Genomic DNA, 26,304 nt, shown 5'->3' with positions numbered 1-26,304 from the left:
GGGGGAACTACTGAAGACGACGTTTCACCTGAAAGAGAGACAAAACCTGAGGACACCGAGGAATCACCAACCCCCTTTAGTTCCATATCTGAATCTGTGAATAAAAGCCGCCGACTGGCACACTATATACAGCCTCCTCGTCGGTTTATCCGGCCTGCACTCCCACAGGTGGTTTTTTCTAATAGCAGTCCATGGCTAGGGAAGAAAAGGAGCTATTAAAGCCTAGTGTCCATCGCTATATTATTTTAAGGACCACACAGACAATGGAACTGTACCTATTAGGGTTTGTGAACTCATATGATCGTTTTTTATTGACTACTTTTCGGTTCAACCTTTTTTCATCTTCTCCTCGCCCATCTTAGGGGCAGCGTACAGGACAACGCTTGCTGCCCTGTGGCTGCGATGGAAAGTCTCCACAGGACAAGCTCCCGTTTGTGATGTTTCGCAGTTTTTATGATCTGCCCAGAAAGTCCTTTATTATCCTGATGCTGAAAAAAGCTAATTTTAGGCAAGTGTGTCCCGCTTATATTTATTTTACAGATGCTCACGGGGCAGTTCAGTTTTTTATGTGCTTGGTTTTTTAAAATCTGCAGTCAGGCTTAGGGCCAGCTGCAATTAACTGGTGTGTCCCCTATCTCTTATCTATGGCACGATGAATTTTGTTATTTCTTGTACACTTTTTATGTTTATTACTTGTTGCTGCAGGATGTGTCTCTATCAATTGTCATGCCCAGGTCATCTGGAAATATTTGTATCTTGTTTATGATATTTATAATTGGCTATTTTCCAATTTTATATGGCTCATTGATTAACATTTTTATCTTTACTGTATGTATTGTTATGGTTTTATTTCATGACGCTGAATAAAGAAATAAATAAAGTGAGCAGAGTTCTGAAATTAATAAAACTTCGAGACAATTCTTCAAATAAAAGTAGCCTACACTGTTGCAAAGAATTAAGGGTGCATTCTAAAAGGATAAACAATACATTGAAAGTCACTTCTGAATTATTTAAAAACATCAAAGCACCAGAGTATGACAAAACACCGATTTAAGCATTTAAAATGCAGCCAGCACCTCCAGCTAGGTCTGTTTCCCCTTTGCCCTGCCCCTCCTAAATCTAAACTATTCAGCTGGCCCAAACCAACTTTACCCCCCAAAACTCCCCCATCAAGTATTAGCTATATACAATTAATAACTGCTTACTTTCACATAGCTCTTACTATCAGGGTTTCCTCTATTTGACAGACATGGAAATAACAGGAGTTATTATCACCTACTACTAGCCTAAACATCACCCTAACCACCAACTTTGCCACCACCACCCTAACCAACCCTACCGTAACTACCACTGATGGAGCAGGATTTTTGAAAAAAGAAACCTGCTCAGATTAACACCCCCATAATACATACTAACAGTGTGCAGTGAAAAAATTACCATGCAAATCACATGAACACACTGGAACACGCTTTGTGCATGAGTGCACTAATGTGAACTAATGTATGAAAGAACTAGGCCGTATTTACATTACGCTTTGAAAGAAAACAAAATAATGCATGACTAGGCTACATTTCGCATCTTGCATTTGCTTTAATAATAATATTAATAAATAATGCCACTTTTGCTTTAAGATTCTGCTGAGAAAGTATTAACAGGGGATAGTGCAAAGGTGGGTGGTAAACCCTGAAAAGTGCATTTCCATGTATTAATGAATGTATATGTTTCATTCGCCATAGTGAGCGAATGGGCCTGCAGTTTCTTAAATTGACCGGATAGATGAGGGGATGGAAAATGAGAAAGAATGACCTGATGAAACAGACAGAAGCGCTGAGCGCTGTAAAAGAGGAACAAAAGTCCAAGGTTGTTGAGCTCAAAGAACATTGTTCGCCTGCCAAAAGATGAGACTGCCCGTGGGACCCTAGACTTTTTCCACGGACGTGGCTCAGAAACTTATATGAAAATAATGAAATGTAACAAGTACTAAATTGTATGAACTGGTCAAAAAATGATGTAATGTGAAAGGATGTAGAACAATGAGCATGTAGAATTACTAATGAAATCACGGTGGTGTCATACACCACCTCCCAAACCGACCAATGAAAAGTTGAATTCTATTAATTGTTTCAACTAATGTGGGTTGGACATGAAGGTTTTAGGGTATAACTGGGGTGCCTTTGGGGGTGTAGTTTATGCTTAGCTTGGCTCAGGCCGAGTGCAGAGGAGAGAGGGGTGATTTTGTCGCTGTCCGTCGGTTTGTAAAGAGGCCTTGCTGTTCCTGTCCAATTCCTGATTCCTGGAAATGTTGTTCTCTGACTCTGTTTCAGGGGACCCCCACTATCTCCTTGGCCAGGGGCGTGGCATTTCACAGATCCTTTGGGTTTGTATTATTTTTCTGAATCGTACTTTGCATAATTATTTGCAAATGTATTTTTTGTCTCTGAAACTTATGTCTCTTCATCTATCCACTCCGTCATATGTATATCATTTCGCATTATTTTGCTGAAACTTATGTCTCTTCATCTATCCACTCCTTCATATGCATATTGTACAATTTGATGATGAGTATGACACTGTTTTCATTTTGTTGATTGTTTTTCTCTCCTTTTGTGAGATTTTTTGTTTGCATTGTAACCTGTATGCAATGAGCATTAATTATTCACAAACATTTTAGATAAAATAGTTAGATAGTACTATTATTACCATCAACTACTCAACTAATTGGTCCATCGACCAAGAGGAAAGAGTGTTGATATATCGATCTAGTTATGTATTTAGAAATGTTAAACATGAATCTGTGAAGGAAACAATTTTCATGTCATTAAAACTTGACTCCCAGCGCAACAGGGATTTATGAGTTGGATGAATGTGTATGGGCCATTTGTATGAAATATTAATGAGTATCGATCCCTGATAAAGTGTAGCGCTGGATCAGTTTTCTTTTAGGAGAGGATGGTTTAATTATTGATTAGTTTGGTAATAATTATTGATTATATGTTCTTAACAAGCAAAGTTAGTGTCTTGTTCTATGTTGTCTAGAAGTACATTACGGAGGTATCTGGGAAATCCCGGGATGGAATTTTAGCTTGAAGTAGGCAGAAGAAGAGTGTGGATAAAGACATTACACTGCAGAAGTACTTTGTTGTTATAACACTGTACTGCGGAAGGCTGTAGGTGTTATATTTAGGGGCAATTTTGTATGCGAGTAGAGTGTCTGAAATAGCGAAGGGTCCACTTCTGAAACTCTGGCCTTATCCCCAGGGGAGTAACAAGACCTCTTTAAGTAAAGTCCTCTTGTGAAATTTTGGCCTTATCCCTAGAGGAGCACCAAGTCCACCTGTAGCTTGTTTGGGTGTAAAATAGCGCTGTTCTTTGTTCTACTTGAAGTGAAAGAATCTCGTTTTGAAGTGAAGACTATCTCTTTATTTAGTGGAGCAGACAAGGTAGCATTGCTTTATGTTGTTTCTAACAAGAATTTTGATTAAGAGAACTTAGAAATACATTGCCGTAATATTTTGTAAAGGGAGGGTCAGTAGCAGGAGTAATACTGATGTCACAAAAAGGCCGCGCTGGCATTGGTCAGGCAGCGAGCGTGAAGTAAGTTCTGATTGGCCGGTTGGTGTGAGCAGCGCTGGTATTGTTTGAGATAGCAGATACGTAGAGAGCCATGATTGGACGGTTGTTGTGAGTCACGCTGGTATTGGACGAGAACTGACAAATAAAATAAGTAGAATTATGGAAAGGTTTCCTTGTTGTTTTGCTGAGATACATCAGCATAAAGAGTCGGAAAAATGAAGTTGCTTAAAAAGATAAAGAATTTCTTTAAAACAGACAAACCAATAGTGACTAGAGAGGGAATTCCTATTCCACTACCAAGAACGCCTGCTGCCTATATGATGTTGGAGCGAGGGTGCCATACGTGTACTTGGTTACAGAATTGGGTGGAATATACAAAGGATGATGGTGTTATAGCTTTCCCACAGCATGGTTTGTTTATTATAAGGATTTTGCAGAATTTGAGAAATCGAATGAGTTCAGTAGAGCTAAATCCCAGACAGGTCCTTCACCAGAGTAATTAAATGATTAGATAAAGGGAATGGTAAAGCGAAAACTGCAACCACAGAGTATAAGTGTGAGCCAATTGAAAGTAGATTTGGAAGAGATGATTATTGGTACATTAAGTTTAGACAGACTAGGGACTTACCGAGATGAAGAGCTGTTGTTTTTGTGTAAAAGTATTAATTGGAAAGCGAGGAATCAGACTATGTGATGTTTGTTGATGGATCATGTTTAGGGAATGAGAAAGGTGAACTGTGTACTGCCTATGCTGTTTGCATCACAGCAGGAGTTTTAGAAGCATTCTGTCTAAAAGGGGTAAACTCGGCCCAAATTGCTGAATTGATAGTTCTGACTAGAGCGTGCAACATTGCCAAAAGCCTGGGGGTAACCATATTTACTGACCGTCAATATGGTTTCGGGGTTGTCCACGATTTCGGTCGGCTTTGGATGCAAAGGGGATTTCTGACTTCTTCAGGTTCCTCTATAAGGAACAGCAAAACTGTAAAAGATTTATTGGATGCTTTACCATTGCCCAAAAGGATTGCAGTGGTCAAATATTCCACACATAAGTCAGGAGATGATTATGTGATAAAGGGCAACAGAACGCAGATCAAGTAGCGCGTTTCTTTGCATGAAATTTATTTGCCCTAAACAGAGGGATAGAAAAAGAAAATACCAATTGCCATCTTATGTTCTCGTCTTCATTTAAAACCTGGGATGAAATTAGACAGTTACAGGAAGAAGCAAGTGATGAGGAAAAGGAAATCTGAAAAAATTTGAGCTGCAGAGAGAGAGCAGAGGACAAAGTGTGGATCTATATAGACGAAAGACCAGTCATGCCAGATAGTTTAATATCCCAAATGGCAAGGGTATACAATGGAATTGCACATGTTGGAAGAGATGCAATGATCAGGCTCTTCAGGCCGTCATGGTATAACCCAAAGTTCATGGTCATTGCAGAGAGTCTTTGCCAGAGGCGCATCACCTGTCAGCAGCAGAATCCAGGTAGAAAAACAGTTGTTAGTTGGGGACGAATTGGAAAAGCAGCAGGTCCATTTACCTGACTCCAGTTGGATTTCATTGAGCTCCCCCCGTGCAATAGGCTAAAATATGTTTTGGTTGTTGTCCGCTTGCTCTCTTGCTGGGTGGAAGCCTATCCAACGAGAAGGAATTACAGTCTATCTGTCACAAAGCTGCTTCTAAAAGAACTGATACCTAGATTTGGATTTCCAGTCACTTTAGAAACAGATAGAGGAAACCCATTTCAATAATGTGATAATTCAGATGATTTGTGCAGCATTACAAATTGAACAGAAGCTGCATTGTGCCTATCGACCCGAAGCATCTGGAGTGGTTGAGCAGATCAATGGCACAATAAAATCTAGGTTAGGAAAAGTGTGTGCATCCACAACACTGAGATGGCCTGACGCTTTACCCCTTGTATTGAGGAGTCTTAGAAGCATTCTTGACAAAAAGACGGGATTGAGCCCACATGAAATCCTGATGGGAAGAGCAATGACACAAGCATTTGTACCAGTGAACAAACTGATGAATATATCTTATGATCAAATGCTTGATTATTGCAGAGGATTGGCTGATCTGGTGCGTTCTGTGTCTCACAAGGTTGGAGAAAATTCCACTACAACACAGCTGAATCAAGCTCATGATTTGATACCTGGAGAGTGGGTTCTTGTGAAGAAACACGTAAGGAAATCGTGTTTAGAACCCAGGTGGAATGGACCTTACTAAGTGATTCTGGTGACGACAACAGCAGTGAAGTGTGGTGGTTTGCCAAATTGGATTCATGCGAGCCATACCAGACGCATCCCATGTCCACTTGAAAGACAAGAAGAGCAGCAACTAGTAAACCGAAGACAAAGACCAGAGGCTGAAGTGTGTGAAGCTGAGGAATCTAAAGTGACAGATTCTGAAGAACAAACTGATGATGAACAGCCAAGCACAAGTCAAGTAGAGTGGGCACCAGCTACTGAGTCTCGTGAGTCTGCTGTTAAACAAGAAGAAAGTGAGTCTGCTGTTGAACCATAAGAAAGAAAGATTACTGTTGAATCAGAAGAAAGAGAAGTTACTGAAAGTCAAGAAGAAGAACAAATAAAAGAAAGGCCAAGTGAAAGAACCTGTGAATCAGAAAAAGAAGGCGAAGACGTAGCGCAAACAAAAAGACCAAGAAAAGGTGACAATTGACCAAGTGGAGTGAAAAGACTGAAATACATTCTTGTGAGGAAAAGGTTAAAGAGAAGACAGAGCAAATTAATGAGGTCTCAAGTCAAGCAAAACAAGAAGAGTCAGGAGAAGATTCAGTACGGAAAGTAAGGAGAGTAAGAATTCCAAGCAAGAAATATACAGATCCAAGTGAAGAAAAAGACAGTACTGACACTGAGCAAGTTGATGAAAGCAAATTGAAACCACCTTAAAAGAACTGTGAAAAAAAAAAAACTTAAGGTGCAACGTTGCCAGACGAAATGGATTGAATGACTCAGAAGACTTAAAGAAAAGAAAGAAAAGAAAGGGGTAAAGAAGAAAAACCTTGAAGTGTAGGATTACACTATTTTTCTGAATTATTTTAGTAAGTTTAGAATTTTTTAAATTCATAGTTTTATATTTTTAGTAGAATACAAAAATGGCCGAAGCAAAAGTGACTGAACATCCAAAATCTAGTCTAAAATATAGATGTATTAAAGTTTTCTTATGTAGTGGCTTTTTACTAACATTTATGTGGATATTATTAACTGTCATTGTACCTATCCTTATGGTAACTAATAACGAAAATAATACTAATGATGTAATAAGTGAAAGAGTGAGTGACCCTACTAAAGAAACCCCAAACATTAACATAGAACATAGATAGAAGCCTTCTCCATCATGATAAATCAATTAGTGATTTCTCGTTAAATGTTTTTACTAAGCTGCTGTACGAGTACGTTAACACAATGAATGTGAGCGATTGTTATGTGTGCAAGCAATAACCTTCTTCTGTCTCAGAGGGGGTGACCTATCATCACCTACTTTTAACATATCGTGTGTCTTGCAGTGTTTTAACCAGCCTATTTTATGTGACGGGGAAGCTGAAGTATCATTATTCCAATATAGATTCAGTATTTTCAGAAATACCTATTATAAAGGAACTAAACAAGGTTTTAAGTAGCAAAAATGCAACATAGATGGATGAATTCTTCCATATTATTAAGACACTAGATATAGAATATGCTTATAAAAATAATCAAACATGTAGTTTGCGGGTTGAAGAGAAAGTGTTTATAGACATGGTAGAAAAAAGAAGAGAAAGTTTCCAAAGAAAAGCTGCTGAACAGAAGTCACCGGTACTACCGTGGGCATTTAGAGAGGGAAATTATGAGAAAGGCGAGACATTTGCTGCAATGTCCCTGGATTGGTATCAAAAGGAAAAAATCTTTTTGCTTAGATTGAAAACTAACTATAACAATTATTTCATAGGTACTAGTGAATGTGAGCATACTTTCCAAATTACTGGAGTTTGGGGATTGAAGGGTGGAACTGATCCTGTTTTCCCAGGAGGCTATGTGTGTGGTAAGAAAGCCCATTACAGGTTGCCTGCACGTTGGTATGGTAGTTGTTATTTTGCTATTGTTTCACCGAAGGTCTACCATGCAGACAGAGATAACAACAGAATCAATGAAATAAAAGAAGGCCAAACTCGTAATAAAAGAGCGAGTTTCTCAGAAACAATAGGTGATATTTTTGGTGCAATGATACCATCAGTTGAAGTCGTTCTGAATTCACACAAAATTTGAAAATTGTCCACATTGGTTGACCATTTATCAACAGATACTGCTAGTGGGTCCTTGATGATTGACACCGAAATTGTTGCAATCAGATCAATGGTTTTGCAAAATCGACTTGACCTTGATATCTTATTGGCAAAAGAGGGTGGAGTCTGTGGCATGTTGAAAATTCAACACTGATGCACTTATATCCCTGACAAAAGTAAAGGTATTGAGGGATATATTCAGAATATTACGAAATTACATGAAGATTTGATCCAACTGGAGGTTGACGGTGTCTGGGAGAGACTTGGTAAGAGTTTTTCTTCTGTAGGTAAATTGTTTTCTACCTTTGGAAGTGGCTTATTAGGAAAAATAATAATGCCAATCATTTCAGTAGCTGGAGTAGCCTTAATAATAATAACAATATATAAGTGTTGTAAGTGTCAGTGTGAAAGAAAAGAAATGACAGAATCCAATAACGAACAAAAAGCAAGAAAGAGAAAAAGGTATGAGATAGAACTAGAAGAAATGAAAGGAGATTATAATGACAAAATAAAGGATTTAGATGAGAAATTGATGAAAGGAGAAAAGAGCACAGTAAAGATGGCACTTGGTATGGCGGGTATTTTATGTTGGCTCCAGAAAGCCATCAGAAGGGGGATTGATGGAGCAGGATTTTTGAAAAAAGAAACCTGCTCGGATTAACACCCCAGTAATACATTCTAACAGTGTGCAGTGGAAAAATTAACATGCATATCACATGAACACGCAGGAACCCGCTTTACCCATGCTTGCACTAATGTGAATGAATGCATGAAAGAACTAGGCCGTATTTACATTACACTTTGAAAGAAAACAAAATAATGGATGACTAGGCCACATTGCGCATCTTGCATTTTCCTTTAATGATAATATTAAATAATGCCACTTTTGCTTTAAGCTTCTGCTAAGAAAGTATTAACAGGGGATAGTACAAAGGTGGGTGGTGAACAGTGAAAAGTGCATGAATGAAATCACAGTGGTGTGATACACGACCTCCCAAACTGAACAATGAAAAGTCGAATTCAATTCATTGTTTCAACTAATGTGGGTCGGACATGTAGGTTCTAGGGTATAACTGGGGTACCTTTGGGAGTGTGGTTTATGCTTAGTTTGGCTCAGGTCGCTGTCTGTCAGTTTGCAGAGAGGCCTAGCTGTTCCTGTCCCTGTTACGTTTCTGATTCTTGGAATCTTTGATCCCTGGCTCTATTTCAGGGGACCCCCCACTATCTCCTTGGCCAGGGGGGTGGTATTTCCCAGGTCTTCTGGGTTTGTATTATTTTTCTGACTCGTACTTTGCATAATTACTTGCAAATGTATTTTTGTCTCTGAAACTTATGTGTCTTCATCTATCCACTCTGTCATATGTATATTGAGCATTCTTCTAAAGGATTGACACCACTGCAGGAGGCTGCACCATACCTGGATTTCTCCCTGATTCTTGGCCCGCGCACGCTGTCTGTTTCCCTCCCGCCGCCGCAATACAAGCGTGGCCGCTGTGCGGAGGGGAACTACGCTTCCCAGCACCCTCAGCGCTGGAACAGGAAGCGGAACAGGAACCCGCCCACCGCAGTTTCGCGCTTGGAGCCCTTTAAAATCAATCTGTGTCACCGCCACGCGGGGACCGCACGCGGGACTGCGCCGGGAGAAGCCCGGGACAAGGGCGGGACCGTCTGAGGCCGTCCGAGGTTGGACTAGGTTGGGTTGGGCCAGGGACCCTGCCTGAAAATCTATTTGTACTATTCCTGTACATACGAGCAGCTTGGTCTAATTAGGGGAATTATATCATCTGTTTGAATCTTGTGCTCCAAGTGTATTGATTACCTCAGCCACCGTATTGACCTTACTCATGCCTGGAAAAAAACAAACCCCAGCTAATAATACTATAGATAATTATCTTATCCAAGTTGTGGCTAAAATTAACAGTGACAGGAGATCCTCACTGGGATTAGATTTATCTAACCAATTCCATATGGCCGACAAAGTGTATGGGGATTCCTCGGCTTTACACAATAGTAGTACATCTTGTGTGGCTCATGACCCGCTTTACGATACAAACCCCATTTTGCCTAGTGGCGTAGTTGTTCTTACTGAAGCCAACAGTGATAGCGAAGGGGTGTCAGTGACATCTACCAACATCGAGTCCCCTTTTTCTACTACCCCTGTTCCATCCCCGAGGGTTACTAGGGGTAAAAGCAAGGTTATCCCAAAACGAGGGGGTCTAAGATCTGGCAGAAACAAAATTGCAACCCCTTCGAGGAAAATATCAGAGGACGAGGAGGAGGAGGAGGAGGTTGATCTGCTCAGTGAAGCTCACGTTACCCTTTCTAACGCTCAATTTACTAAACTATGGAGCATGATGGACACAAAAATTAAAGGTATAGTTAAACCCCTGGTTAGTAAAATTGATAAATTAACCGCTGAGGTCAATAGACTAGGTGGTTTACTAGAGAAAACTTTGGCGAAGACAGGAAATATTACTGAAGTTGCTGTATCTAGGGTAGAGCCAGTAATGAGTAAAACAACACTTGTTGAGAATAGTGGATCTCTCTCTAATCCTGTACCACTGTCTAATGTACCTAGTGGTGCCCTTGTAGATACACCCCCTGTCTCTGCCACTAATAATTTTAACATGGGGAAAGGGTCTTTTGAGCTTGTAGTTGAAGCCTCTCCATTAGTTCTTGTCCTTGCAAATGTCCCCCCTTTGGCTTCTGGGGAGGTCGAATCTGCCCCTTCTTTATTAAATAAATCTTTATCGTGGCTTACCAACAACATGGTAATATCACCTTGGGGGAAGCAACAATTATCTGTAGAACTTGTTAATGCCAGAAAGGTTGAGTGGATTGGTAATAGCGTTAAGAGGTTCCGAGGGGATTGTGTTATTCTTACCTTCACTGACCCCGAGGTTTTATCAAACATCTTGCCTAATATCTTGCCTCCACAGCGAAGGTCAACTTCAATTGTACCATTGACCCTGGACTTCTTTTATCCCAGGAAAGGAAGAGGTCCGAATCCTAGTATTCTAAGAACTAAATGGAATGTTGTGACCAATAGGAGTAGTAATGATGCTGGATTTCGCGAATGGGGTCTCTGTGTGGAAAATAGGTTTTCTGCCCTGTCAAACCTGGATGCTTGTGATTGACAACCATTCCACCATTTATCTGAGTCACACTGTATTGATGAGCTAGGTCAACGAGTAGGTACTCGTCCTGAGATTGTTAACTCGGAGGCCATAGCTGGTTTAATTACTGAAAATGTAAAATACAATGGTTTAAACGATACTGCGATGAGTGGGCATGACTCTAGCCCCAAACCTGTAATGGCACATGATATTGGGAACTTATTATCCTGGAATGTGGCTGGGCTATGTTCAAAGCTGGATTGTGGAGATTGGTTTAGGTTTGTTAGCAATTTTGATGTTTGTATTTTTCAGGAAACATGGGCTTGTGACCCCGCTTTTGCTTTGGGGTACTTACATTTTCATGTACCAGCTTCTAAGGGCCCTAAAGGGCGTCCGATGGGGGGCCTTACTATATGGGTCAAACAATCTTTAAAGGTTGTTGTAAAAAATATGGAGACTGGTCAAAAAGATATTCAGCTCATTAGACTTACGAGTAATTTATCCTTATCCATCGATATTTATAACATTTATGCCAGAGGTGGAAATGTAGGAAAATCTGAGGTTCTTCTTACCCTGTATAATCTCCTTGAGACACATTCTAGTGGGAAAAACATAATAATTGCAGGGGATTTAAACCGTACGTTTGAACCTCTAGACACAGGCGAAGCCTTCTTAGGTGCAGAGGAAGACAAACAATGGGACATCCCCTTACTAGATACTATCCCAGTAACTCGTTGGACAGAGGATATTCTGGGTTTGAATGCAATGTGCCTTGAACAAGGGTTAAGAGCTTTGAATGGAAGGACAAAGTCAGATAGAGTACCAGCTATGACCTTTAACAATGGGAGAAGCAAAAGTCGTTTCGACTATATCATTTGTAGCTTTTCCCTTTGGCCAACTGTTAGAGATATGGTTGTATCAGAAATGCCAGAGAGTGACCATAATCCGCTATGTGTTACTCATAAATGGTGGCAGTCTGAATCCAATGCTTCTATTCCTCTGGATGATTGCCTACCCCCACTTATTGTACCAACAAATGATATGCGTAGGCTAAGATGGACAAGTGTTAGGACGGACCAGCAAGCTATAGAAAATATAGGAGTTGCGACCGATAAGGCCATTACTGCCCTAGACGGTGAAGCAGGGATCACTTCAGGTCAAGTCAACACTATTGAAGTACACGAGTCTCTTTTCCAAGAAATTAAAAGCTACTTTCTGAAACCAGTAAACTCTAAGGTGACACGTGTTCATAGAGCAGCTAAATGGTATAACCATGCTTGTAAGGTGGCACGAATTTCTTTGGGAGTTGCAATTAAGAGCAAAAATCTGGGGGCCATCCGCTCTGCCAGAAAGTTATACAAAATTTGTATTGCCAAAGCAAAAAAAGATTGGGACGAAGCCCATTGGGATAAATTGAAGTGTGCTAGTGATCGAAAAGATTCTAGATTATTTTGGCATATTGTCAAATGGGGGCAAGAAAGGTCTGAAGAGGCTTGTAATAATAATGTCCCGCAGGATGCCTGGATAAACTTTTTTAGTGATCAGTACGCCACCAGGGATCAGATTGTAAATAACATCAGCCCTATCTATATAACTTCTGAGGACAATGTCTTCACGAAGGGTGAAATTCTGTTGGCCCTCAGAACTGTACATAGTGGACGTGCTCCTGGCATTGATGGAGTCCCAGCGGACGTTTTCTTAAATGACACTGGAAGGTGGTGTAAATATATTCACTTGTTAATAAACCACATAGCTAGGGGTGCAGCTATCCCGGTATCATGGCGGGGTGCTGTTATTATCCCTGTGTACAAAAAGGGTGATCGTTCCCAGCCTTGTAACTACCGCCCGATTAGCCTAATCGATACAGTGCAAAAAATCATTGGGCGAGTGATTGTTAATCGATTGCTCGATTGGGCGGAAGAATTTAATATTCTATCTCCCTTTCAGGCTGGGTTTCGCAGGGCCACTAGTACTGTGGACCAAGTTTTTCGGTTCCAGCTGATCCAGTGGAGGACTGTGGTGCTAGGTGGGGGCAGTCTTTATGCGGCTTTTGTCGATTTGCGGGCTGCCTTCGACCTGGTACCAAGGGCGAAACTGTGGGAAGTACTTGTGGCCTTAGGGGTCCCAGGAGTCTTGTTGACTATGATCATGAGATTACATGAAGGCACCTATGCTAAAATCCAATGGGGTGGATACGGTAAAGACACAGCCGAATTTCCTGTTGAGCGTGGGGTTCGGCAAGGGTGCTCAATGGCACCAACTTTGTTCACCCTTTTTATTAATGGCATTGTCCCCCGCATTCAATCACAGGCAGTGGATGCTCCCTCTCTTGCAGGTGTAAAAGTTCCGATTTTAATGTTCGCCGATGACACGTTAATTTTATCTAAAACTCCAAGTGGACTGCAAAAAGCATTGGACATTTTCGATAAGTTTTGTGGGGATCACGGACTGGAGGTGAACGCGTCTAAAACAAAACTCATGGTTTTTAATCCGTATCGAAATCTTAAACCTAACATTACCATGAGCGGACGCACTCTTGAGGTTGTATCATCATTTACATACCTGGGGATCCTTATTTCTAATGATAATAGGTGGAACCAGCATTTAAATATTGCAATTTTAAGGCATAAGCAATTAGCTGGAACCATTATTAAGGAGCATAGGAAATCATTGACTAAACCGATCAAACCACCCCTGATTATATATGAGGCAAAAGCAATTGGGTCAGCATTATATGGGGCTGAGTTATGGGGGCATGAAAACCTACAGGAGTTACAAATCTCAGAGAACAAATTTTTTAGGAAACTAACGGGTACCCCACAGAGTAGTCCGTTATTGCCTCTGAGATACGAGCTTGGCAGGAAAGAAATCTCGGAAATGGGCAAACTATGACCAATTTTATATTGGCGTAGGTTATGGACCACACCTGAGCTCATTCACTATGCGGCCGGGTTCACTGACGTTATTAAAGCAGATTGCTTTAATAAAATTAGATGGTTCAAATTATTAAAACTTGCACTATCTGAACTAGGCCTGAATGCACTATGGTCCGACCCAGCTGGGGCATCATTTCCTAATAAGACTACCCTAAAAAACATTTTTGGGGAAAATGTTGCTAATAAAAGTTTGCTCAGTATCAACTGTGGGTCCATGACTGCTAGTTTTCTTGAGGTTAAACTGTACCCCATGTATGAACTGTATTGGGATTATATATCCAAACCTTTGGATAGGAAACTGCTTTTTCAATTAAGGGCGGGCTCTATTCCTCTTCGTAACCTAACATCTAAGTGGAGGGAAGGAGGTCCAGCAACATGCCCAGCTTGTGGGGTAGGTAATGAAACACTTGGACATTTTTTGTTCTCCTGCAAACCATACTCTACTCCTAGGCATGTTTGGTTGGCACCTATGTGTAGGAACCTGGGTACTAAAAGTAGTATGGTGGCTTTGCGCATAGTTAGATCGACTACATTAACTTGGATCATAATTGCCACCGCTAAGTATCTGGGGTGGGCATGGATAATCAGGCAGAGATTGCTAGTCCGGTGACTACTCTCTGCCTAGACGTTCAGAGACTGCTAGAGTACTGTCTATTCTCTGTTCAGTGTAATTTATCGTGTCATCTGGAAAAATTTTTAAACGATTCTTTTTTAGTATAAAGATTTTACAAATTATACTTAATTGTATCATCAACATCAATGAACTTTACACCTGTGAAATGAAATTCTAAATGGTTCTTTTATTAGTACAAAGATTTTATAAACTGTACTTAATTGCATTATCAATACTAATGAATTTTATTCCTGTGATTATGTATATTTCTTTTCTGAAAATAATTTGTATTCTTTTTTGAAAAGTGCGTATGTCAATTTGACATCTCAGATTTAATTGTTTTTTATTATATGTTTGTATGTTTGCTTTTATGAGTAACACTCGAATAAAGCACTAAGAAGAATTAGAATTTTTTATATATATTTATATTGTTTCGCATTGTTTTGCAGAAACTTATGTCTCTTCATCTATCCACTCCTTCATATGCATATTGTACAATTTGATGATGAGTATGACACTGTTTGCGTTTTGCTGATTGTTTTTCTCTCCGTTTGTGAGATTCTTTGTTTGCATTGTAACCTGTTTGCGATGAGCATTAATTTTTCTCAAAAATTTGAGATAAAAAAGTTAGGTAGTACTATTACTACCATCAACTACTCAACTAATTGGTCCATCGACCAAGAGGAAAGAGTGTTCATATATAGATCTAGTTATGTATTTAGAGATGCTAAACACAAATCTGTGAAGGAAACAATTTTCACATCATTAAAACTTGACCCCCAGCGCAACAGGGATTTATGAGTTGGGTTAATGTGTATGGGCCATTTGTATGAAATATTAATGAGTATCGATACCTGATAAAGTGTAGCGCTGGATCACCACCAACCTAACCTAACCAGCCTACAACCACCACCTTTCAACCCTACACCTAACCGTACCACCACCCTAACCACCACCACCCTACAACCACCCTAACAAGGACCCTAACCACCACCCTCTAATAGGAAAACATTGGGAAGTCCTTAACATATGTTTAAGCTCTAATTCCTGATTAGAAAGGGGTAGCTTTTTCATGTTTCATATTTTTGGAATGGCAATGATAAGTCCTCTTTACTGATAAAGTCGGATTTAACATTACTATTTTAGAAATGCCACTTTTAGAAAGAGTACTTACACAACAGAGCAACCAAATATTCTCCCAGGGAACTGAATATTCAATATGGAATAAAAATATGTTCCTGGAGGTATTATTTCTGTTTACTTACAACATATGTTGGCCACTCCAGCCAACCGTACAGAGCAAAGAAAAATCTGGCGTATTGCTATCCCAATGTTATTTATATATTAAAACATATAATACATTGTGTACAGTAAACAAAGGATATTACATGGTCAAAAGCAATGTGGACAAAAACAACACTGATGCCACCCAAATGATCACATTGATATTACTCTAACAAGTCAAATCCAAGGATCGTTGGGAGGTGTAAAGTCCTATGAACCATGCAGGTTATTAGATCCTGAGTTGCATATGTTTTATATTGATTCCAACATTGTACTCACTGCATGGAGAAGATCGATGCATCTTGTTTCTTCCAACAATGAAAGGTACTTTGTTCACAGGGGGCTGCGTGGGTCCTGTAGCCAGCCAGTGCTCCATCGTAGTCGGCCTGAACTTTGACTTTGCCCCTGTCCAGCACAGCCTAAAGTATTCTTTTTAGTGCTATTTGCTTCTAAGCGCTTTATTGCATTTGTTTCTGCAAAATTCAGTATCTTGACCTCTACTAGATGGATTGTCTTTTTGGTCTTGTTTTGTTCAGAATATAATAATCTATATTTCCAATCTGGTGTGGAGTCTTTTTTGGTGAATGTATTGTTTTGTTGTATAAGTTAGTGTGCAAGTACTTTACACATTGCCTTCTAAGTTAAGCTTGTCTTCTCTGTGCCAAGCTACCAGAGGGTGAGCACAGGATAATATAGGATTATGTTGTGATTTACCCTGACTAGGATTGTGGTCCCTACTTATACAAGGTGCATACCTCTGCCAACAAAAGACCCAATTTCTAACACACACCACTCTACCACCACCACCCTACCACCACCATACCCACCAATCTCACCACAGCCTCCCCAAATAACCCTACCTCCCACAACTCTACCCCACCCACCACAAATATCCTACTCTAAGCACACTAACCTGGCCCCATCCTAACTACCAAAACCAACGTGCCATAAGCAACACCCTACCCTAACCAGCACAATCATCACCCTAACCACCACCATCAACCTAACCACAAGCAACACCCTAAACACCACTACATTCATCACACTCACCCTACCACCACCACTACTTTACCACCAGCACCCCACAACCACCACCACCTACCACCACCCTAACACCACCCTAACCACTACCACCTTACCACATCATCACCACCACCCTGCCACCATTGCCACCCTATCTCCACCACCACCCTAACCCCCACCCTAAACACCACCACCACCAAAAGTATTACCACCATATTTTATAATAAAATAATCAGCATTTTTTCCAAATGTGATAATAAAAAAAAACATACACTCCTGAGAGTCAGTCAAATGACTTGTAGGCAGTGCTCTAGAAGTGAACTAGCCAAGCAGACGAAATATTAGTTTGAGCAACCTGATAAATGATCCTGCAGTACAATAATCAAAAATGCAAGCTGGCAACAAAAAAGTTGAATTTGAAAAAAAAAAAGAAACTGGATTCGAGTTTAAGAAACCCACTTGACAGTACTCAAAAAAATTACATTTCTGGACAATTAGAGATGCCAATTTTGAGTGGATGCGTTTTTTTTTCAAAGCAGATGCCTTATCTTGCTCCTGCCACCCTTCCTAAAGAGAGTGTCATTCCTCCTCCCACCTGCACCTACTGTAAGGGGAGATCTCAATTGATTGACTTCATATGACCTAGACTTGCACTTCTAGATTACTATTAGTCTAAAATATTCAGTTTTTAAGCCAGCAAATTGAAATTAAAGCCCTCTTGGGCTACATTGCGCTGATATATCAAGTATTCAGGCAACAGTCAATTTCAATCCATGACGGCAGCAAGATCAATTATTACCCAATATTGAACATCAAATATTGCACTTCTTTCAAGGAATAACACAAAAAATCATGAGGTTAATTTCAAAGAATGATTTTAATTTAGCCGTATTAGAGCAGGCTTAAATTTTAGAAAAACTTTGCAGGACTTTGAAGATCTAAAATGGAAACTTCGAAAGACTTCGAACAGGGGTTTTCAGACTAACACTAGCTAGATTGCTTTAGATTAATTTAGCTCCTAAATAATACAATAATGAATTCATTGGAAACCGATCAAATTAAGCATGTAAGTAAGAATGTTGTAATGCGCAAAATGTGAAAAAACATTTTAAATATATGTTGTAATGCTTATTTAATCGGTATAATTGGTCAGTGCATTAGTAGTGTACCAAGGAAGAAATATAGAATTATAGTTATGAAACACATTGCCTGAAAAAAAAATGCTTAGATTTAGACATTAAGCTTGGGCAGAATTTCACATACTCGTAATGGGTCATTAAGAACTTTGCGCAAATTTAGTTGCACAATCTTTCCGGTGCGAATTCCATTTGTCTGGAGTGTTCTTCGTGTTTTTTAATCATATTTACACATCCTGAAAACTGAAGAAATAATAATGCCAATGTCATATCACTTGATTTGCCAATGTTTACTTCGGTGTTTTTCTAATGTGCTCTTGCGCTTACCACATGGAGAAATTGGTAATAAATTCAAGGCCAAAGCAGGTGTGAGCACCATTTCTGCTCAGCTCGAATTAGATAGTGAAAAAATCGGTGCAAATTTGTGAAGGACTCGAGAGCGGCCTAGGTGTGAGTGTATCACAGTTTGCCTGGCAATAAGGGGAAGGAAAGTAATGCAATGAGGCATCAAATACCGACGCATATAGATTGACAGTTAGGAGGCAAATAAATTTAGGATTTTTTTTTATAAATGTAAATAGAGATCTGAATGCACACAAAGTCAGGGGTCCCAACTCAGGCAACAGGCTAAAACTATGATAGTGGTGATCACCCAATAATGTAGATTAGACAGTCCAAATGTTTACAAAGAGGTGCGCATAGAAACAAATAGCAACACAGTTGGGTTTATTGGTCGGTTGAGTAAACAGTTTTTTTTTTTTTTTAGCATAAATAAGGTCTTTGGTGAGAAAACACCAGGCAAACCAATATTTGTGACTGGAGTCGACAATGTTTTAGTAAGCCAGTCAGTCAGTCAATAGGCTTTATTTCGATAAAATCTTATCTTAAAAAGCAGTACATGCAATATAGTAAAAAAAAAAAACAACAAATAAAAACAATGCCATAACAATACAATACAGTCGATAAAATATACCATAAGCAAATGACATTAATAAGTTACCTTGAACAGACAGATTTAAAATCCTCCAATTAATCAATTAATTTAAGCCTTCTTGATCTGATCACCCAAGCCCAACTTAAAAACTTTGCCATGCCACACACAATTAGGGGCCGTGAGTCTGACTTCAATATTCTCAAGGCTACCATATAGTGCCTAGTACCCAACTCCTTACATAATGGTTTTAACCATCTAGATCTAGGCGCTTTGTAGGCAGGACACAAACAATAGATGGGCAACCGACTCAGTCCTCTGTGAACAGAAAACACACAAGGGACTAGTTTGAGCCGGGATTTTCCAGCGGGCAGTCAATTCTCCCACAGGTAGAACACCAATTCTAAATTTGATATACAAGGCCCTGTCTCTGGGTTTTGAAATTATGTCGAGATAGGGTTCCCGACACGACACATCCTTTAACCAAGAAGAATTCGCTGGAAGATCTACATAAATTTGGGTTAGAATTGTTCCTACCCACTAACTAATTCCAAAAAATCTTCTTCAAGGTGGATTTGGGAGGGGCAGACCTGGAATACCATGACTCCCAGAGACCCAATTCCCCCAGCAAAAATTTAACATCCCTTAACCACCCAATTTTTGACCAGCCAGGCAGCGATAAAATCTCCCTCAGCCCATCTGCATAACTCACTAATTCAGGGACTCTCCATAGGCGAGCCCAGAGGAGCAAGGGGCGAAGCCTGGCCTGATCGCTAATAGAGCGGCAGCCCATATCCATGAATAGAGGTAAGGACGGGGTACTATAAGGGAGGGACAACAAATCTTTCAGAAATTTACTCTCTGAACAAGCTAGTAAGTCAGTGTTCTGCAAACCCCATAGCTCAGCACCATACAGGGCCGCACTAACCCCTCTGGCTGTGTAGATGTCCAACACAGGAGCGATGGGTTTTGAGGTGGATAATCGTTGCTCTTTAAGAAGAGCCCCTATCACCCTTTTATGACTCAGCAACATCTTCTGGAGATGGGAAGTCCACCGCATGGTATCAGTGAGATGGATACCAAGGTAATCAAACTCCTTGACCCTTTCCAAAGGCACCCCATTTAAAATTGGAAATTTTCCAAGTTTCTTCGGGGGATTAAGGATCAGATATTTAGTTTTATCTGTGTTAATTTGAAGACCCCTTTTCTCGCAAAAAATTTGGAAACTGTCAAGGAGACTTTGTAAGCCCATCGGGGATTTGGAGATGAGCAGGGTGTCATCGGCGAATAGTAAGGTGGGTATTCTCCTGCTCGCCAGGGATGGTGAATCGGTAGGATTTTCCAAAAGATGCTCCACCACACCGTTCACATACAAAGTGAACAGAGTGGGAGCAAGCACACACCCCTGGCGGACACCCCTATTCACCGGAATTCTAGCGGTCTTCTCCCCCTGCTTGCCCCACCTCACCTGTGCAAAATTTCCTGTATGGAGCTTCATTACCAAGGATAATAAATATGCGGGCATTCCCATTTCCGACAGAACCTTCCACAAACAGCCCCGAGGGACATGGTTGAGTAAACAGTTTTTGTTTTTTTTAGCATAAATAAGGTCTGTGGTGAGAAAACACCAGGCAAACCAATATTTGTGACTGGAGTCGACAATGTTTTAGTAAGCTTAATGTGCCAGATTTTTGTCAGGAGAGAAACACAGTGCAGAAGTGTGGCAGATATCACTACAAGGACGGCAGGAAATTCTGGTTAGTCTGGCACTTAACTTTCGCTTGGAACTTCAACTTTCCAAAGAAATGCCGTCAGGTCTCGCATTTCATGGAAAGGCACATAAGTCTTTGACTGGTTGTTGTGACACCATATATTTTGCAGAGAGACTCGTACACAAAGGGAACGGGAGACATAAGCACTTACCTTCTTTGGAATTCAGGCGCGAGGACTGGTCTGTGTGAGAAGGTGTATTATATCCTAATGAGGAGCTGCCTGAGGAGAGGTGAAGAGATTATAAATACCAGATGTAAACATTCAAAGCGCAACCTGTCCATGCTCAATACTAGCTAACAAATAATGCGCCAGAGGCGAGCGTCACATGAGTTACCTGCCCACATAATGATTTGCGATATACAATAGGAGACAGAGAGACATTTTACATGAAAGACTCGATAGACAGATGCCTGAGGAAGTCACCACAGGAAGCAGCACATTGATTAAATTACTTCAAAATGCCCTCGCTGCTCGGTGAGGTGAATGCCCTACAGGCCAAATGTCATTTCTCCTGGAGGTCTGAATGTCTTTTCACCATAGCTGGCGAAAGGAGCAATGGAAAAAGCATCCACTTTTCAAAACACAGAAATAGATTGTTTTGCATGTTGTGATTTCCGCCACAGAATGCAGCCTTTTGGCGCTGAAAATAACGGAAGCTACGAATAGCCTGAGGTATGCACCTCGGAAGGATGAGAAGCTGAGGCAACCCATCATTAGCTTTCACAGACACCTACGGTGGAAACCAGAGACCATAAGCCTTCTTAGGTTTTACAGCATACTGAAAACCCAGATCTAATTACCTCATTTCACTCATGCTCGCTATGGATTCCTAAACACCTTGATGAAACATTGTGGGGCGCATATCTCACTGTCAGCAGCTGTGGCCCGTGCCTCGTGATGCTATGTCGAAATACCCCCCCCACACACACACCTGGGCCTCACCCCTCTTACCTGCATGGACTGCGGCTTACTGTCTGTATATCTTTATCTCCACAATGGACAAACAAGCCCTGAATGTTTGTGAGAAATGATGATCCTTTAGAGCAAGAACACGACAGAAGGACTTCTGTGGCCATATCGCCAGCTATACGTTCAAGTGAACATAACAGTGCTGTAGCTGGCATGTGGTCCACCTCCTAGGGTTGCTTTTGACCCCGGGGGTTTCATACCCCGTCGCACAATGTATTTTTCAGGAGGAAGGTGGCACGTGGCCCCCATTCCCAGGCTGCTTTTGGCCCCGGGGACCCATTCCCTGGGGCCAGTTGTCTTTTTCAGGAGCAGGGGGGGCACGTGCCCCCCCAGGCTGATTTTGACCCCGGGCACCCATTCCCTGGGGCCAGATGTCTTTTCCAGGAGCAGGGGGGCATGCAGACCCCCTTCCTGAGCCTGTAAACGCCCATTGCACCCACCCCCCGGGGTCGCAGAATTAAGTAACAATCATTCACATAGCCAATAGGTCTCACCTTTGGGACCTTATAAGAGTTTAGCCATGCAGCACATTATCCTAGGTGCTGTGCTGCTAGTTCTATAAAATTGCTACATATTAGGCCATGCAGTCTGATTTAGGAATACATGCTTGCCTCAGGAAACATTGAATTAAACATACCAGCGCTGACTAGAGCCGACCTAAAAATTAAATACATCAGATGTTTTTCTGAGGCTGACACTTGGGACATTTTATGGGGGAGGGGGTTACATCACACTACAATGTGTCACTTTATAAAATATGTTCTATAAAATGGGGGCTATTGAACATGGCACGTGTCTGTAAACAAGAACTTTAGATAGAGAAGAAAAACAATTTGATTGGTGTTTACAGTTTCCTAATTATAATTAGTCACATGGCTCGGCTACTGGCATATGTAATGGAGCAATGCAATTCAAAAAGCGTGATACATTTGTAAGAAGCAACAAACTGATTATTTTGCAAATGTCACCCACTTTGAATGAAAAATCAGGCTAAAGGCTATTGTAACTATTACACCATGTATACATCTTAACAAGCAGCATGAAAGTATACAAAAAGAGATAACTGTGGCAAAAATTTGCATGTATGTTACTTTGTTACCCAAGAAAAACAAAAAAACCTCTAAAGACCATACATTTTGAGCCATCTGCCAAGCCAAATAAAAGTTCACACATAGCTGTGCCCCATTTCTGGGCTAGCATTGCCTTCCTTGCAATGCACAGGATGGGACGTTCGCACTGTCGAGCCCCCTGTAGATGGGGATGAGCGAGAAGCTAAAATATCTTGGCACACTGAACACCAGCACTAGGGTGCATATTTACAATATTTTGGCTAGGGCAGCACTGCAAGCCTTCTAGTTGCACTGCCCTATGGCAAAAGAAAAGGGCAGGAATATGCTGTCACGCAAGCACCCTTGCACCCACAGCAACACCCATGAAACACCACTTCCATGCAGAATCCAGATTTACATGGCCATGAAAAGCCACACAGGGTGGCTTTGCATGGGCTTGTAAATATGTGCTGACACACTGCGCCTTAGGAGTGTCATAAAAGTGACGCTCGGGTGGCATATAAGTGCTGCAGGGGCATTGTAAATATGCCCCACAGTTGGTTAGTCTATTTAGTAGAACTATGAAAAATGGCAATAAATTGGAATATGTGAACAAAAATGATGATTCTTGGCAGCACATTAATGTTTGAGCTGCACCTAGTAAGTTATCACAGCAAGGCAACCTTATAGTGCAAATATTTCATTATGGTCCCCCAAAACAATATATGTATTTGACTGGTACAGAGGTGGCAATGGATACCTATTGGCTGCCAAAATAGGTTTGTTTTATTTACTCCAGTTAACTTCACTGTCAGAACAACATTACTTTGAATTTTATATCAGAAACTGTTGCCCATTCCTGAGAATACTTTTCAACGTAACTGATTTGGCGTGCTGGCAGTGGAGACTCCAGTCTACCTTTACTGATGGCACAACAAAATAACAAAGTGGTGGAAAAAGTAGAACAAAGGTATCAAGCTCTGTAATGAAACAACGTGATCGAGGCAGGCTGCAGAAATGGTGGGACTGCCTAGCCACAATGTGCATGGTAAAGGGATTTAATTAGGACTTCAGGAGGCATCGTGCATTACCAGACATACACAAGCTACGTGGAAGCGGGAAATTCTTCAACTCGTTAGGTGTGTATATTGATATGGTCTTAACACTAAAAGTTTAAAGCATAGAGGCTGCACTAAAGCCTGTGACTTAAAATATGATGCACAGGTCCACGCAATATTCATGTTTGTGGTCATTACCGGGCAAAGGTGGCCTCTCTCATTAGTTATAAGCTGCCGCGGCCCGTGGAGGGAGTTCCGTGGGGCGGAAAGGCGGGTTGGGGGAAGGGCAGCATGGGGGGTACAAAAAAACGGAATATGGATAATTGGAGGTAAGTAAACAATTAAATAAATAAAACGAATTTCGTAGCGCGCCCTACATCGAAAATTGCGATGCAGCACGCGCTACGAAATTCGTTTTATTTATTTAATTGTTTACTTACCTCCAATTATCCACATTCTGGTTTTTAGTACCCCCCACCCTGCCCCTCGCCCGCCCCGCCTTTCTGCCCCACGGAACACCCTCCACGGGCCGCGGCTGGTTATAAGTACAATGAGCATGGGGAAGGGGGAACACAATGGACATCCTGTACAGAAGGACAACGCTCACCGCCGTGTGTGCAGTAAAGGAATACCTTCGGCGAGACTGAGAGGCATATTTAGTAGAAAATGCCGTAGAGCGGTGCTGTAGGGCCATTTTGCTGTGTGGAGCTGTACCATTGGGAAAGTTCTGAGATGCATCATATTTAAAGCAATACGACACATCCCTGTACTATCCTCTGCTCTGCCACAAAATATTTTGCCTAGCGCCAACACAAACGCCCTTGCTACATAGTGCAAGGGTGCCTGTGTTGCAGGAATGATTGTTTTTGTGCAGAAACTAACACCATCTTGCACAAAAACCATAATTGATGGTGTTTTCCTCCTTCTATGTGTGCTGAAGAATGCAGCACACACAGAAAGAGCAAGAAACAAGGAGAAATAAAGGTATATCTCCTTGTTGCATCACTTTAAGGCCTTTCCCGGGGAGGCATTAGAATCTGATGCATTCCTAGGTTTACAAAACGTGCAACTCTGAGTATGTGTCAGAATCGATCGGCATGGCGTAGAAACACCCACAGCAACACCCATGGAATGCCCCTTTCACACAGAGTAATGCTTGGAAGGGGGCGATATTTACAAGGCTGTGAAAGCCACTCAGGCTGGCTTTGCATGCCTTTGTAAATTTGGTTCAGCATTGTGCATTACCGGAGTTTCAAAAAGAGTCGCGCGGTGGCTCAAGGGCCTTGTAACTATGCCCCTGAGTTTTCTTAACCAACTATTCCATGAGGGTTTAGTTGCACTGTCAACACAAACACAACACCCTCCCACGAGGATGAGTTTAAACAGGTGGGCCAGAAGGAATCATGGACAAAACTCCACCTTGCCACAGTGTAGCTAAAAGGGAGTCAGACAAGAGCAGAGCAAACCAACAAGTGTGGCGAGGAGAGCACCAGCTGGCATACTCAATCACAGTGGATGCTGTACATGGATTTGTGCATGAAATAGTTCCTAAGTGGGTCGCATGGCAGGGAAACACCACATTGTCCGCTAATGACAGATCCCACAAAAAATTGGCATTATCTGCTCCTTGTAGCGCCAGAATTCAAGGCACTCCAGGTCCACAACATCAGTGGGGGGGCATCTCAACGGCGAGGCACGCCGCAATTAACATTTCCCCAAACCAAGTTGCCTTGCAATGAGACGCCTGCACAACAGATAATATTGCCTTCGTTTAATGTGAGCAGCAGGCACGTCATATTTCACTCCCACCAGCAAGTTCCAAACATGTTTCGGGCTCCTTGCCGTTTGTCAATGGCTGCATACACAGAATCCCGGCTGCTGTGTGGACTCTTAACTACATAACCCGTCCAGGTGGGACTTTGGTTCGCAGAGTTGCTTTCTAGTGTAAGTAGTCCAATACTCAATCACAGTGGATGCTGTACAGGGATTCGTGCATGAAATAGTTCCCAAGTGGGTCGCATGGCAGGGAACACCACATTGTCCACTAATGACAGATCCCACAAAAAATCGCCATTATCTGCTCCTTGTAGCACCAGAATTCTAGGCACTCCAGGTCCACAACATCATGGATTCGTGCATGAAATAGTTTCCAAATGGGTCGCATAGCTGCGTGGACTCTTAACTATAAGTTAATTCTGGCGTTACAAGGAGCAGATAATGCCGATTTTTTGTGGGATCTGTCATTAGCGGGCAATATGAAAATGGTGAAGTGGGTTCAGCGTTTGCACACACCGTCTCCGTTCAAGCCTCTGAAGAGAAGCATATGGAGCTTCGAAATGCGTCAGGCAATTCCATTAAGGAGTGGCTTTTACAAGCGGATCCTCGTCCCTGCTTATCATAAATAAAGCTGCTGATCGAGTGTTACTCACCTGGTGGACAACCTTTAGAGCAGAATATATATATCTATATATATATATATTATATATATATATATATTATCTACTGGCGGTTGCCAGTAGATAGTTATAGTTAGGACCGTGTTTCCATAGGAAATC

At 41.3% G+C, this 26,304-nt stretch overlaps 1 protein-coding gene across 3 annotated transcripts in view; it reads right to left on the bottom strand.

The window, feature by feature from the left end:
- Positions 1-26,304, bottom strand: part of FLI1 (Fli-1 proto-oncogene, ETS transcription factor) — a 555,431-nt gene that overhangs the window by 119,420 nt on the left and 409,707 nt on the right. For all 3 annotated transcript variants that reach the window (XM_085647183.1, XM_085647185.1, XM_085647184.1), the window contains exon 5: positions 20,824-20,892. In XM_085647183.1, coding sequence (XP_085503309.1) covers positions 20,824-20,892 — 69 coding nt within the window. The remainder of the gene's footprint in view (positions 1-20,823; positions 20,893-26,304) is intronic.

This window comes from Triturus cristatus, chromosome 3_2, assembly GCF_964204655.1.
Source record: "Triturus cristatus chromosome 3_2, aTriCri1.1, whole genome shotgun sequence".
NCBI classification, from domain to species: Eukaryota; Metazoa; Chordata; class Amphibia; order Caudata; family Salamandridae; genus Triturus; species Triturus cristatus.
This window is presented reverse-complemented; position numbering and strand designations above follow the sequence as displayed.